Below are 15,410 nucleotides of genomic sequence, written 5' to 3'. Positions count from 1 at the left end.
GAGGAGAGGAATGGGTAGGTCCTACTCATCCGTGAAAGACTGAGCTCAGGTCTTGCCCCACCACAGAGCATGGCTATCTGAGACAGACCTGGGAGGAGACATCTTCCTGCAGCAGGAGCTGCAGAGACCCGGAGTAACCGAAGAGAGAGCTGAATGACCCTGTGAACCTCCCCGTGAGTCATGGTGGTATTAAAGGCAGAGACCTAAGACTATTATTTTACTCTGACTATTTGACTCTACAGCTAACCAAACGCAGTCGTGTGCCACTCATTTAGCTCGTATCCAGCCTTTAATCAACACTGACTAGTGTCAGAGACATCAAAGTCCCAGATACTACAAAGGCTGGGTCACAGGTAACGCTCCAGTTCTTCAATACCATCTGGGGGAGGAATTCAACACTTACTTAACTTTTTGTTTGGGCCCTGAGGTCTAAGCATCATGCTGAAGACAATACTTCCACAGGGGCTGAATTTTTGACCTGGGTCATCAATGACTGAGAAATCTGTACAGTTTTGGAGGATTTTAGCTAAATGCAGTTTAACCTTTCTGTGCTAGCTGAGCGTGAGAACTGCAGTGCCAGTTACAGCAAGAGATATTGGTCATTTACTGTTTCTTCTTCTAGCAAACCCAAAAAGGCAAGCTGATTTTCAGAACTTCATATTTTGCCACAGGCTCTAGTCTCAGAGAACAATGATATGTTTGAAGAAATAGCAAAGTTATATATAACTTACATATATATATGCATGCAATGTGTGGCCCTTTAAAGGCATACCATAAAGGAGTTTATTCATAGCATGTGGTTTGTTAAAAATAACTGGAGCGTTGGTCTATTTACAAACTTAATATTATTCTATAAGGAAAAAATATTTGTTGCACATTTTTTGCATACTATTTCCATATGCAAAACTTAATGTCACTTCTGCACTAATTCTGTTGGTTTAAGCTCCTAATTGCAGCATTAGCTGGGTCCAAAATTTTTGTTAGAGTATGCTGTCAAGGAGTCATCAGTAATACACAGCTCTCAGCAACGCAGTTGTGCTTGCAAATGCTGCTGGGCTGGCAAAATTGTTCTTGCTATTGCTGCTTCTGTCCAGAAAACTGGAACAAGCTCTAGTGGGAAATCACTTTATTTTGGTGCAAGCAGTGGTTCTTCATAAGGGTTTACCAGCATTTCTCTAACAAAAAACCCCCACTTCTAGTGTAGACAAAGACTTTGCAGTCAATTCTTTTTTTTTTTTTTTTTTTTCAGAGATGTCTTACAATTCCACATTGTACTTGCATGTCTTGACTCTAATGACATTCTAGTTAAAAGTAAAAACATTCCCCACTGCCTGGTTTGATTTAGCATAGAAATTAGATACAGTTTGTTTAAAAGAGAACTTTTAATTGTAGCTCAAAATAGAGTGAAATGGCATAAAAACTGATGTCATGGTCCAAAAATACGATTCTATTTTGAACATCTAAACGATATCTTGTCTTATAAATGTTCAGATTATCATAAAAGTAAAACAGAATCAGAAGAACAGTGAAACTGCTCTTTTATAGATTGGACAAAATCTCTAATAATTTGCTTAACAAAAAGATGCCCTCTAAAGATATGCATGCTGTTAAAATTGTGATACTGTTGCATACTTGGCTCAAAAGGAATTAGCAAACATTTTCCTTTTTATCCAGCTGCAACCAATCAAATAGTGAAAGAAGGCTATGAATGTATATGCATTAAAGTTGTCTGTGGAAAACATAACATATAAGTTGAGCCTTTTTAGAAACATCATACCTGAGAATGTACTAAAGTCTATCAGTGACTTGTGCACAAACAGTGAGTTTCCATGGTCCTTCCAAAACAGGTTTATTTCCAATTATGCTATTTAATGCCGTGGCCTCAGCATAAATAGGCCATACAACCTGGGGTAACAGCTTTCAGGTAATCCCCCCTGCAAAGGGAATCATGTGCCCAGGGCACGAGTAGTACTAAAGCTCTGCTCCCAGCCCTCTGGTGAGCTGATACAGATGCAAGAGCTTTGGGCTCTCTTTGTTGGAGCACACTCAAGAGCTAGTGCCAGGAGGAAATCCCTTTTAGAAACATGTAATGCTGCCTCTCTGTTGTGCAGAGCTTCCTAAGGCCAGGTCCTTGCTGTGGCTGTAGGAAAGGTAATCCTGTGGTATTTTTGACTTCTTGGGGAGCCATCTCCATCCCTTCCCCTTCTGATCCGAAGTGCATCCTGCTTGGGGATGCTCTGCACCTGCCGTCAGTGGATTCAGTACAGATGAGCTGAGCTGAGAAGAGCATTCCCTGTGTCTCCTTCAGAATGTCCATGAAAAAGGAGCTGCAATTTGTCTCAAACATTATTGGTAGAAGGAAATTAAAATATCTGTGTGGAACCACAGCCTAGCTGAAGGAACTGAAAACTTTATCAGCGGCAGCGGCCAGAAGTTGTCAGCTCTAGGAGAGAATGAGGACCTAGAAAACAACTGCATGGGCTGCAGTCCACAATGCACATCATTGACAGTGGTGTCATTTTAAGCAACCCTGTTCTCCACCTCCCATTTTTGTGTTATAGCAATACTTCAGCAAGGTTAGTTCCCTGTCTGGATCCACGATGTGGCCATGCACCCCTTTTCCTAGCACAAAGGAGGGGAGAGAGCTGAGCAAGAGTAAGTCACAGGCAGGGCAGCACAACCACTTTGAGAATACGTGGTGTTTGGGCATCACAGCAATGCAAGGACCCAGAAGGCTCTGCTACCTACTGCTTCTGCTGGTCCAACACCCAAGTACACCCTGTCTCACTGGGTTACCAGTACTTGTAGAGAACTAAGCATGGCATTGTGCATCAGTGGAGGAATTCACCTACAAATACAGTTGCTGAGCTTGCTGGCTCCATCAGGAAATACTCTTTGCTCCACACCACCATTAATGGAAGGATGACCATTCAGGGAAGGCATTAGTAGGAAACTGAGTGAGAGGACATCTGCAACCCACAGCCTTTGTGCTATGTTGGTTATGATGCAGATAAAGGACCTTCAGGGAGGAATATACCAGCCAGCTAACGAGGCACTGGAGATGCTCAGTAACTGCTCTGGGAGGCTAATAACTAGGTCTTGCAGTGACCTCATTAGCCACAGAGGACAAAGCATTTTGCACTTTATAGCTGTTGACACTGGCACGGAGAAACTTCACTAAAGTGCTGCAGTGGGGCAGTGAAAGGGGGATCCCAAAAATCTAAGTGCCATATGGCAGCTGTAAGGTCTTTTTTTTTTTTCCCACTGAGCAAGGAGACCTGCAGAGGTGTTTAAGGCTGTGACATTCACAGCTGAAAGCAGTGAACTGATATGAGATGTAGCTGGTAGTGATGCAAGACCCAGGCAGATCTGTGCTTGTGGCTGAGTCTCCATGTCCAAATATTGTTAGTACTGCTTTGGATTTATTTACAGCAGAAACTCCTCACTGATCATATTCATCCACCTTCCTGATTTTTAGGCATCTAAAGGAAATGACTGTTAACCTTTGAGGCTAAACATCATATGCAACTTTCACATAGGTGTCCTGATTCTCTCTGAGGAGGAGAAAGACATCTCCAGAGGATGATTCACCCCACCTGCTTCAGGTTGGGTCACTATCACTCCAGAGCTGCCTGCATTTCTGCACTGGATATAGACAGCACCTAGTCATCTGGCTTAGACCCAGGTGAATCTCAGTCTCAGCTGGTTCATTTCAATAGGGATGCTGTCATTATTAAAGGACTATGAGAAACAAAACTCAATGAGCTGTCAATCAATAATTTTTTATCCAATGTAGCCGACCACACGACACTATGACATGAATACAAAATGAATGGAGATTTGAGGTGCTGATCCAGGACCCTGTTATCACTTTGAACATTGGCTGCAGTTTTCTGTTTTATTGGTGGCTGATAGTATTAACTAAACATTAACTCAAAGGCTGTGATGTGTTGCTAGTTCTGGGTATTTCCAGTGCTTGTCTGCAGAAAGATTTCTAAAGTGTTTGGAAAGGAACTTGAGATGCTAATGTTCTTTCAGGCTTTCAAGGGTCAAAATGACACATGCTTCATCATATGATCATGTTAGGCAAACTGAGAAATCATCTGTGAAAGAAGATGAAAGAAGAATTCTAAGTACTATTTACAATATTTTCTGCATATTTCTGCTTATCAGCTGTACAGTGGTTGTGCAGTGAGAATTACTAACATGGCATCAAGGTTCTACAGATAATAATTCGCCAAGATTTAACCCCAGGTTAAGACTCTGACTCAGATTCAGCAAACAGCACCTGCTAAATTTGCCTTTGAAAGGAGCTACCCTGCCATGCTATTTTGACTTCTTGTCACTGTCAGAAATCCAGTGCATGTTGTCATAGACTAATAAGTGGACATTACCACAGCCATGTCCTAATTGCTATACTAATTTCATCCCCAAAGCCCCAAACAAATGATCCGCTTCTGACACATGAACTCAAGCAAAAGCTGGGGGGGAAGAGCTGCCCACTCTCTGAGGTGTAGTGAGATAAGCAAGCTGTTCCTGGGCTGACATCTGTGTTAACAATGGGCCATATGTGGGCTATACAGAGAGGGCTGGTAACACATCAGAGATCATGCATTTAACAGATTGTACCTATAACCAACATCTTGAATAACATTTAAGATAGGGATAAATGAAGTCAGCTGCAGCAGCAGCCTGAACTGGGCACAGAACAATTGGCCAGCTGATGTGAGGCAGGGGAAATAGCTTGGAAATAATCAAGATATTCACTCCTAAGAGTAGCTAGGGGCTGCCTTGCATTGTTTAAACTGACCTGGCTATTTAGGTGTCCATCTACAGTGGGGAAATCACATGTAAGTACCTTCATACCTGGTTTCAGATAGAGGCATCGTGGCATTTACTTCAGTATTTAAGGGCTAGCTCCTGTAGAATAAAAGGGTTTGCTTTTGTAAAGTGCTGGCTTTGGCAGCAAGCCAGCATAAGTTCCTTCTCACTGCTCGTTCTCATTGCTTTTCCTCCCTCAGTTTGGCAGTAGACCTGTTTGCAAAGCCACATAGTAAACCAGATCATGGACAAGATTAGAGATGAAAAATAACCATTTCTCTGGTTCCTCAAAATAGCTGTGGCAGCAAAACAAAAAGCTAACAAGTTGAAGTGCCACAGTAGGGGACAGAATTAGGGAGAGAAGGGTCAGGACCTTCCTAAGCCTATTTCATAGCCAGTATCTTGAAAACTGATGTGATAAACGCAGGCCTGAATGACACAGGAGTAATTCAGGATGAAGGCAGACACAAAAATCCTGCTATCAGCTGTGAAACCCAAGTCCCAGTGGATGCACATCCCCTCAGCAAGAAAGGCTGTATGCCTAGAGGGGTAATGGGCTCAAAAGCTGCATAACTGACATTTACACTTACATTATTTCCAACAAGGAGCAGATGGCAAAGGGATGCTCTGTAATTTCTTATATGAACCCCAAAGAATCCCAAATCTCAGTTTTAGTTGGACATTTTCCTGTCCCAAACCAGTCCTGAGTGCTGCCAGGTGACAACAGCTCCCTCCCCAAAAGCAGGTGCCTATTAGTGGAGGATGGCTCTGTAGGTAGTTAATTAAGGAACTTGGGGCAGGGAGGAGAGGCTTTGAGATAGAAAAGTCTGTAAGATTTAAAACAGGCAGAAGTGAAGGCAGGGCTTTTCCACTGCAGGCACAAAGAGCTGGTGAGCTCTGAGAATGCACCTTGGTGCAGGCACTGGAGTCACCTCCTGACAGCAGAGTCTTCTGAGCGTGGGAACCTGTATGCAAGTGGAGCCTGGCTTTATGCAGGGTCAGCAACTGGGATTAGGCATTTGCCTACAGAGTCCTTGAATTTGGAAGCAGAAACAACACACAAGAGTGAACTAGCTGAACATATCAGGGCAAAACCAGATACAGTCTTTAGAATGTATTTTTTTACATTAATGGGGTTGTTTGTATTTCATCAGACAAGTCTGTACAGTAAAACATGCAGAAATGTATAAATAAACATTGACCACTTGGGTAATGCACCATCTCAATATCAACTTCCTAAAAGAATTGAGATAAAATAGGAAAAGGGTCACAGAAAACATATCCTGAAACTCATTTGACTCCATTTGAGCATACTGAACCGATATGGGCCTACTAAATCTGTTTAAACTCAGAACAGGAGGAGAAAAAAAGGAGAAGTAGCCATCTTATTTAATAGAATATTGTCTCTTAAGGTACAAAACCACAAGCCTTATAAAGCTAGGTAATTTCATTAATATCAACAGGCTTTACAACACCTGTCTCACAGGGACAAATACCATTTTTACTCCTGGGCATCTTCATGAACTGATTTTTCCTTTCTGGTTATCCAGCCTGGACATACTAAGTCACCAAAATGCAAATTCATCAAAGTCCAATCCCAGGTCTTCCCAGGATGCCGGGCAGCCAGCATCCATTGGGGAAGTGGTTGAAAGTGTCTGCAAAAACTCACTTACACTACGTAACAGGCTACATACAGACATTTCCAAACATGACTGCACCACCTCAGTTTGAAAACTCTTATCAAAAAGACCGAAAGAACTTCTACAGGTGAAAAGAATCAAGGATTGTATAATAAATGTAATGGTTATGACCTTCCAAATGGGGAGTCACCTTTGACTGCCCTTTACTCTCCCAATGGTGTGTATGTTTTTCCTGCTGTCGATCAGCACTGTGGGCTTGGGGATTATAATATACACTGCATTTGCAAATATACGTAGCTGGAAAAAAAAAAAAAAAAAGCCCCAAAGGCCTCTGGCAGTACAAGATAGCTGTATGAAAATGGAATAACACTGATAGGAAATTAATCTCTTAGAGACTTTTGGTAACCAAGAACTGTGAAGATAGATAGGAATGAAAACATAAACACGTACATACCTGCTGTGAGGTCCCTTAAGACACCACAGCACTGCCTTGGTAAGGGTTACCTACCCCATACAGAAGGGCAACAATGTCTGCAGCATTTTAATTTAGTAGAGGTTACTCAGAAAGTTGCAAGGGCAGAAGTAAGATGCGATGGAGAAGCTGTTAGCTCTGTGGATACTTCATCCATCCGCAGCAGACGGCAAGCCTTGCTTTACCAAAGCTGGGAGTTATCCACTCAAAGACAGAGATGCTAACTAAAGAGCGCCTTGCTGTCAAAGCAGTTCAGTTGCCCATGGCCATCCTGGGAACTGAACAAAGCCAAACAGAAACTGAGACAAGCTTTGCAGAGAAACATCTAGGGAGACCAGGCTTCTTGGTCTTTCTGTACAAAATAGTAAATGGGTCACATGTGCAGCCTGTTTACTATTTTAAGAACTGTCTTCTCTGAAATGCTTTGACTCTAATAAATAACAGTTGCTTTTAAGGCCAGACACTGATATCCTTGTTCCAGACAAGGTGACAGGGTTGTGACAAATCTGCCTTGCTCTGTACAAGGAGACGAGCAGGGCGGGCACTGAGGATGGGACTGGGAGAGAGCGGGAGGCTCATATGGTGCTCCCCTGACAAAGGCTGAGTGCTCCAGGCCAGGTGTGTGAGAGAAGGACTGTCAGGGGGAGTCAAGAAAGGTTGCTCGCCCATGAAGTACAAACCAGGTTAGTAAGAAGCGTTAAAGCTGACTAGAGGGGAACCAACACATTTCTGCAAACTACACAGTAAACAAAATAGGACTTAAACAACTCTGAAGATGCCTTGCGAGGCTAAAAAGGATACAAGAATTTTCCGATACACCTAAATAATGATAAATTAAAATAGGTTAAAGAAAGATACTTTGAGAGGCTATGTGACAAACAAGATGTGATGAAACAAACAAGCTTTTCAGTTTATCTACTCAGGGAACACAGGCAAAACAAGCACCCTGTTCTCCACATCACCCTTTTAACATATACCATCTTAATCAAGGTGGTTCTTCTGCTTTTGTTTTAGTTTTCTCCTTATTGATCCCCAAATTCACGCGCAAAATAGTGCAGCTTAACAAAAATGCCAGAGGAGTCAACTGGATCTCATGTGGCTTTAATCACCTCAGAAGCAAAACGCCTGACAAAACCCCTCTCTAGCCATTTATTTAGATTTCAGATACGGCAAAGCACTGTGAGAAAACACAGAAGGACTCTTTATGAACTGCAAAGCGAAGTCAGTTCTTGTCACAAGATACAGAGCCTGGATATGTTTTCAGCAACCGAGGCATTAATATCCTGTTGGGAGCGGGCAGGGAGGGCAAGGACAAGGCGCTCCAGGTCTGCAGCCCAAAGCTGCCATGCGTGGGAAGGCCAGGGAAGGACGGGAAGGGCAGCGAGCTGGGAAAGGAGAACCCTTTTGAGAAAGCCACATCAACTGCTTCTCCACAATTATTTTGATATGTTAAGCTCATTAAAAAAAAAAAAAAAAAAACAACAAAACCCACAAACAAAAAAACCCCACCGGCAACAAAATGAAATAAGACAAAACACTTGGAAAGACCTAAGTTGCTGCATGGAGTCCACTCTCAACAGTGGCCTGTGCAAATAAAGCTGCAAGCGATAAAGGCAAGAACCATACTTGGCAGTTCATAAAGACAAATCTCTTTTCTTAGTAAGATTGCAGGCTACAACTAACTAAAATTGCTATCAAGAAGATTAGAGTCTTTATTTTCCACTTAAGCTTATACTGATAAGACAGTTTTTACAATAGTGTGCTATGCATGCGATAATACAAGATGTCTTTAAAAACAGCATATATTTCAAGCTTCAGTGACAATTATATCTAGGCTCTTGACATTCAATGGTGGAAAACTCTTTAATTAACTGGATGGCAATGCTGATTTAAGATCCTGAGCACAATGAGATTTAATGAGTATTTTACAAAATTGGATTAAAAGGGAATAAGAGATACCTCCCACTTTAGTAAGACTGAATGGATTCAGTTTGAAGACTCATATTCCAGGGGGAATAAGATAAAGGTGTCCACTTTCTCTGCATTTATTTTAGTGTCATCCCATATGCCTATCAAATACTACCAGTTTTCTCCACTTACCCACCCTTCCATGTCAGTGTAAGGATGCAGAAGACTGGAATGTAGTAAAACTAAATGTAGTGGGACATCCCAAAATCTCAAGGTTTCTAGAAAACATATCCAGCTGGATTATACCTTGCTGTACCAACAGTTTAGAACATCAGGTTTCACTTTTTTTTTTTTTTATTATTAATAAACAAGAGGCTCAGAAAACTTGCAGCTATGGTTTTGTTGATTAAAATTAAGATAAAGCAGAGTGCTGAGTATATATTTTTGCATGGTGGTCATATGACATTCCTGACAGCCACTCTTCCAAAATGCTGTTTTAGATGAATGCACAAGGCAGAAGTTTAACCACTTTTCACTTTTAAAAAGCTTAACAAACTTTTATGCCAATGGTTAGATAGCTTTTACAACATTGGTAAATCAATACAAGTTTCAAACTCTCATAATTTCTCAAAGCCTTCAGGAATCACAGAGGAGTTAATTCTGGAGCTGTCTAGCTTGCTGGGGCTGCCAGTTTATATGAAACAGTGATGTCCCAGCCTAAGATCTATCAATCTGTGATTTAGAAAAAAGAAAGTATAACCTTATAGAAGAAGTCATTATCACAGGGCTATCAGGAGGAATTCTAGCTGGCATTGATTAGCTGTATCAGAAAGGTATTTTCCTCTCTTCACATTAGATATGTCATGCCATAGATAAAATCCCACAGATTATTTATGCTGTACAGATTTAGAATAAAAAGGTTTTCACAGCCCTGACAAATAAACTGCTTGAAACCACCAAACTAGCTGATTTCCAAATGCATTTTCATTCAGATACAGAAATAATCTAAGTCCTTCATTAGGGCACCAGTTGTTCAATGACATTAACTTAATCTTACCAATATTATCGATCTATTCAATGTTTACTCCAGTAAGCAGTCCCATGGATGTGTAAAAGCAATCTTTTGAATTGACTGCTCAAAGGAGCTGGTCCATAAGTGCTAAATCACGTCAGTGATTTCAAGCTGAAGTGAGATTTTCAAATGCAGGGTTTCATATATTTCTCCAAGCTTACCATTCTCATCTCCAAATCTGTATCCATTGTGTCCAAAGTCTGTAGGTGTCTCTCTCTTTTTGTTCCCCCCTTACCCCCAACATGTCAACCTACTGCAAGTTGGTTCCAGCAGACGATGAAGAGAGATGGCATCACCTGTCCTAACATACTGCCACAGTAACACAGGGACGATTGAAGAGGGGAACATGTGAGGCTGGCTGCAAACACAGAGAAGACGCCTTCTGGGTTAAACTCACACATTTTGGACAAAGGTAGGAAAGAGACCTAAGAGAATCCTCCATTGCTTAAGAAACATTCTTTTTATTCTATAATGCAAACAGAATATGGATGAGAGAACTTACAGCATTCAGTGCAATACATTGGACAGAGGTGGAAAGGGCAACTGTGTTTATCATTATTATTAAACATAAATTAAGTGGTGAGGTTAAAACTGATTCACCTTTGTTTCCCACTTACTGTAGCTATTTATAGTCAGGCAAAGTACACAGAGAATATTGTTGCCACTCTGATTTTGAGGTGTCTAAAATTCAGCTAATGCTCGTGAAAATGAGGCACATGATGCAAGGCCATGCGGAGTCTGGCTTCATGTGATCAGGGATGTGCAGGACATAAAGGCAGGCCACTAACTGAAAGAGCACTAATCAAGAAGAACAGGGAGAAACCTGTCACAATAACAACATCACATGTTCCTTGATAATGTTTCAGTGGAAACCTCTCATAGCATATTGATGCCTTTGCATCTTTAAGAAATTAAACTGTAAATGCTCCACATATTTATATAAAAAAAATTCCAATTCCCTTTTTTTCTCCAATAGAAATAAAACCTAAAGACACCTGGAAAATCTGGAGTGCACTAAAAATTTAAGTATTTCAGCTATTTTTTTCCTATACCTGGAATGAATTTGATGAGGCTTGCACCTAGTGAGAAATATGATTTAAAAACTATGTTTGATTTTGAAATTGTTGGTGTGCTAACAAAAATGTATTTCATTTTGCAGCAGAGGAAGGATTCACCCATCAAAAGAGACTAGCTGTCAGAGATGAAAGAGAGTAAAGAAATGGAGAGAGCCATTTTAAACATATAAGACAAGACTTTCATCTCATGCTGGACCATATGGGACAGTGCTATTAACCTTGGAAAAAATCTGACAGGAGAAAAAAAGAAAAGAAGATGAAGGAAAAAAAAAAAAGGAATAATTTACCTTCAGTAACTTTTCTGATCTGTACCGACATGTTTCAATAAGTCTACATGTATGCTTTTCCACGGGTGAAGGTTTTGCGATGTGTCCCCTATATCTTTCTGTACATCCAGAATTGTTTTATGGTCTTTCTGGCAGTCTGTGTGTCCTTCCCCCTCCTGCCTGCTCGGGTGCTGCCTGTGGATACCCGAACCGGAGCGCTGCTGGTGAATGTATGGATGACTCCTTTGCCTGGGTCACCTATAGACCTTTCACTCACCTCAGCAGCGTGTGACACTGACGGGCAAAGCAGTGTTAAAGACAGACATTTCTGTAGTTTGTATTATTTCTGCCTGAAGAGTAGCTCCACGCCAGCTCTGCAGCTACAGGAGCAAGTGCCCCCAGATCCTCCTCGTCAATCGTCTCATCGGTGCTTAAAAAACTCCCTCTGTGGGATTCCGCAACCTCTTCTCTGCAATGCATTTGTAGACTAAATTCTCCTTACTCTGCAGGTGCTTTCCTAACATTTAAGCTGTTTCTTTTTTTTTTTTACTGAGAACTAAATGGATTACTTTTTATCTTGCCCTTGAGGGACATGAAAAACAATTGCTCACAATCCTCTTTGTAAGAACCTTTTCTATGTTCGAGCTCCCTGTCAGCTTTCTCTTTTCCATACCAAACCAGCCAGCTCTTTCAACCCTCCCTTTTGTGTCACAGCATATACTTTTAAGTCCCACTTGTGGTGACCCTTGGCAGGTGAGGGCCCAGAGCGGGCACAGTTTGAGACCTCAGCGGTGCGAGCCAGGGCAGAAGCATCCCCTTTGGCGCACACAGAATCTGCTGTGACACCGCCAGGAGCCACCGGCGAGGACTTCAGAGCTAGACAAACGGCTTTGTACCTGCCTTTTGAGGGATGCTCCTTCTCCTTCCAGTCCCCGTGCTCAACCTGGCCTCCTCCCACACCCCCCCCCCCCCCACACACCCCCCTCATCCCCCCCACCCGGCCACGCTGCCCCCCTGGGCCTCCCCCCTGCCCCACAGCGCCGACCCCTCCTCGCAGCACTTGCCGGTGCCCAGCACGGCAGAAGCGCAACGCCGTGAGGAGGGCGATCCCCCCCCCCCCCCCCCCCCCCCCGCTATTTGGCCGCCGCGCTTTTCTTTTTTAAAATAATTTCATTACTGAGGGGCCGTTTGGGGGTCTTTAGGGTAAGCCCCATCGAGGCAACCTAGGGCGCTCCCCCACCCGCGCGTGGAGGGGGGTGGGGAAAGCTCCTCACCTGCGCCCATCCCCGCGGCGGCGGGGCGGGGCGGGGCGGGGCGGGGGGGGGTGCGCGGAGCGGCGGGGGGCCGCGCAGCGCAGCGCGGGGCGGGCGGCGGAGGGCGGAGCTGGCGGCGGCGCGGAGGGGCCGTACCCGCATCCCGCCCGCGGGGGCTCGGGCATCTCTGCGCGCCGGGCGGTGCGAGCGGCAGCCGCGCCTCGCCGGGCTCGGGGGGTGGCGGCGGCGGCGGCATGGAGGGCGCGTACCTCGCCTGGGAGCTGGCCCACGCCGTGCTGCTGCTGCTGAGCCTCTTCCCCGCAGGTGGGAGCCGCGGGGCGCGGGAGGGCGCGGAGACCCGCGGGCCGGGCGGCGGGGACGGGGCAGTGGTGGTGGTGGTGGGGCTGCGGGGGAGGGGGGGGGGAAACTTCGGCGCCGGCGGTTCCTTCCTCGGGGGCAGCCCGCTGTTTGCCCCCCGATGCCGCCTTTGCGGGGGGGAAAAAAAAAAAAAAAAAAGAAAGAAAGAAGGAAAAAAAAAAAAAAAAGTCCTTTGTTTGCAGTGCGCGGTTCTCCGGGGCTGGGAGAGGAGCTGGCGGGGAACCCCCCTCCCCACACTCCCATCTCCTCGAGCCGGGCTGTTTTGACAATAAACTATCTGGTAATCAGTACAAAATGTCCCTGCGGTTAAGTGCTCGTTGAACAATAGGCAGGGAGCGAGCCGCCGCCGTCAGGTGTCCGGCGCTCCCCGGCAGAAGTGAAGCCTCCCCGGGGCGGGGGGGGGCAGCTGATGGGCCCGGGCCCCCGCTGCACCCCGGGGAGTCGGTCCAGAGGGGCCGAGCAGGCGGCTCACGGCGGAACAAGGCAATCCTGGCACCCCCCCGATCCTCCGCCTTGAAGTGGAGGGCAAGCGGTGCCCCTCAGGTCTCCGGGAGGTCTGTCTGTGCTAAAACTTCGGTGCGTCGGGTATAAATCCAAAGGTCCCCTTCCACCTCCTTAATAAAAGGGGGTTTCCTCGCCTAACCTCGCGGCCCGAGCGCACAGGGCTCCTGGTTTTGAATACAGCATCTAGCTGCAGCGCTGGGCAACTTCGCACATGGCTTTCGGAGCCGCCGTGCAGGTCGTTGCACAGTTTGCAGGCTTAGGGGGGGGCTTTTGGAAGCCTACAGAGGAAGGTGCCGAGAGGAGGTCGCTGCTGGCGTTCGAGAGGTTGCACCCAGGGAGGAATGTGGTCCTGTGCGCAGAAGTCTGAAAGCGGGTAACGTGAAAGGTTATTTTGCTGCTTGTCTAAGAGCAAACCGGGTCCCCCAGGGACGCGGTGCACAGCGCCGGGTGGCTCCCGCCTGCTGCCACCAAGAGAGGGGAGCCTTGCAGAGCACCCTGAGCCGGAGCAGCCCCCGGGGGCTCCGCGGGGCTCAGCCCCTGCTGCGGCCGGCGAAAAGAACTGAAATATCAGGAGCTAACAGCAGGGACAATTCCCGCTTCTTCATTGCAAGCGCTTTACTTTGGGATGTGAGAGGGGGCAGTAGTTGATTTAGGAACATCGTTTTTAAATAGTTTTGTTTGGGTAAGTTGTTGGGTTTGTTCCCTTTTGTTTACTGACGATCTGGACAGGTGTGCGATATCTGACAATTTGGGCTTTCTGATTTAGGAATACCCACGAACATCTGCACAACGCAGGTGCTGTGGCCACAGGTGTGGGAAAGTCTCCTGCCAATTGGTTATTCCTCGAAATAAATGAGGAAAAAAAAAAAAAAAAGAAAAAAGTTTGAAATTATTAATAGCCACCAAATTTCTTTACTTAATGTGCTTGTTACCTGCACTTGAAGTATGTCTTTCATCATATGATTAGAATGTCCTTCAGGAAAGCTTGAGAAACAGGTCAGGCTGGCAGCATCTCCTGGAAGACATAGGATGCAGGCTCCGGAGTGCTGGAGAGGCAAAGAGGGAACCTTTCTTATTATCATTCCTCTGGGTTCAGACACTTATTTGTGGGAGACATTTCACCTCAGGGGCATGAGACAAACCAATGCAGACAAAAATACACTGTGTAGTAGGCATAAGTGACTTGTTGTTGCAAAAGACAACTGTCTTTGAGTACTTTTGCTCCTCATCTGTGTGTCGCACAGATATATGAATTTCCAGGGCTAGTTTTGTGCTGGAGGAGGTATCTGATGGCTCGTGTCCTGGCAGCAGCACAGGGGACATCAGATGTGACAGGCAGGACAGAGCTGATCTGCTGTGCTGGATTGCTTTGGAGCCGGAATGACCCTGGGTTACTTTTGGGTTTGCCTCAGTGCAGATGCTTGGACTGGCTGATCTCCCACAGTCCCTATTGAGACCTATCCTGTTGTTTATTGGTATACAAATTCATATTATGTTTCTTTCTTTGGCCTTTAGTCAAGAGCTTCATTTGGCTGTGAATAGGAAAGGAGGATGTAGAAAACAGAGCTCAATGTAGCTTCTTGGAAGGTAAACCATTCATGTCCTCTGTCTACAGCCCCTTCCTACTTGTTTTTCTTGCATCCTAACATATGCTTCCGCTTTTTCTTCCATTTGGGGATTGCCTAGTTCTCGTTTTCTGCAGTATTCTGGAATGATCTTTTCTCTGTGACTTCTCTGTCCTCCCCCAGGGCTCGCCCTGTCCCCACCCCCCAGTACTCTGACAGAGTCTCTGTGGCATTTCCATCCCGTGGTCATGGAAGACTGGACATGGTTCCTTTCAGCATCCATCAATACAGTCTCTTTTTTTTTCAGTCAGCTGCAGAGTAATAGGAGGCTCTCCCTGTGCCCAGAGGGAAGAATGTCTGTTTTCATGATGCTTTCTGCTACCTGTCAGCCACAAGGGAGGAGGCTTGAAGGAGGAGAATTGAACTTGATGAGGGTTCTGATTGCTGTCCCTCAG

General features: G+C 45.1%; 1 protein-coding gene across 1 annotated transcript in view; it reads left to right on the top strand.

Annotated features, from left to right (window-relative positions):
• Positions 1-12,670: 12,670 nt before the first annotated feature.
• The window catches only part of KIT (KIT proto-oncogene, receptor tyrosine kinase), a 57,039-nt gene continuing 54,299 nt past the window's right edge, over positions 12,671-15,410 (top strand). The window contains exon 1 of the mRNA XM_032999270.2: positions 12,671-12,832. Within this exon, the coding sequence (XP_032855161.2) occupies positions 12,763-12,832 (70 nt within the window). The 5' untranslated portion in view covers positions 12,671-12,762. The remainder of the gene's footprint in view (positions 12,833-15,410) is intronic.

The sequence above is a fragment of the Tyto alba genome, unplaced genomic scaffold, assembly GCF_018691265.1.
Source record: "Tyto alba isolate M040663 unplaced genomic scaffold, T.alba_DEE_v4.0 Super-Scaffold_6, whole genome shotgun sequence".
NCBI lineage: Eukaryota > Metazoa > Chordata > Aves > Strigiformes > Tytonidae > Tyto > Tyto alba.
The sequence above is the reverse complement of the archived record's forward strand: the minus strand, read 5'-3'. Positions and strand labels throughout refer to the sequence as shown.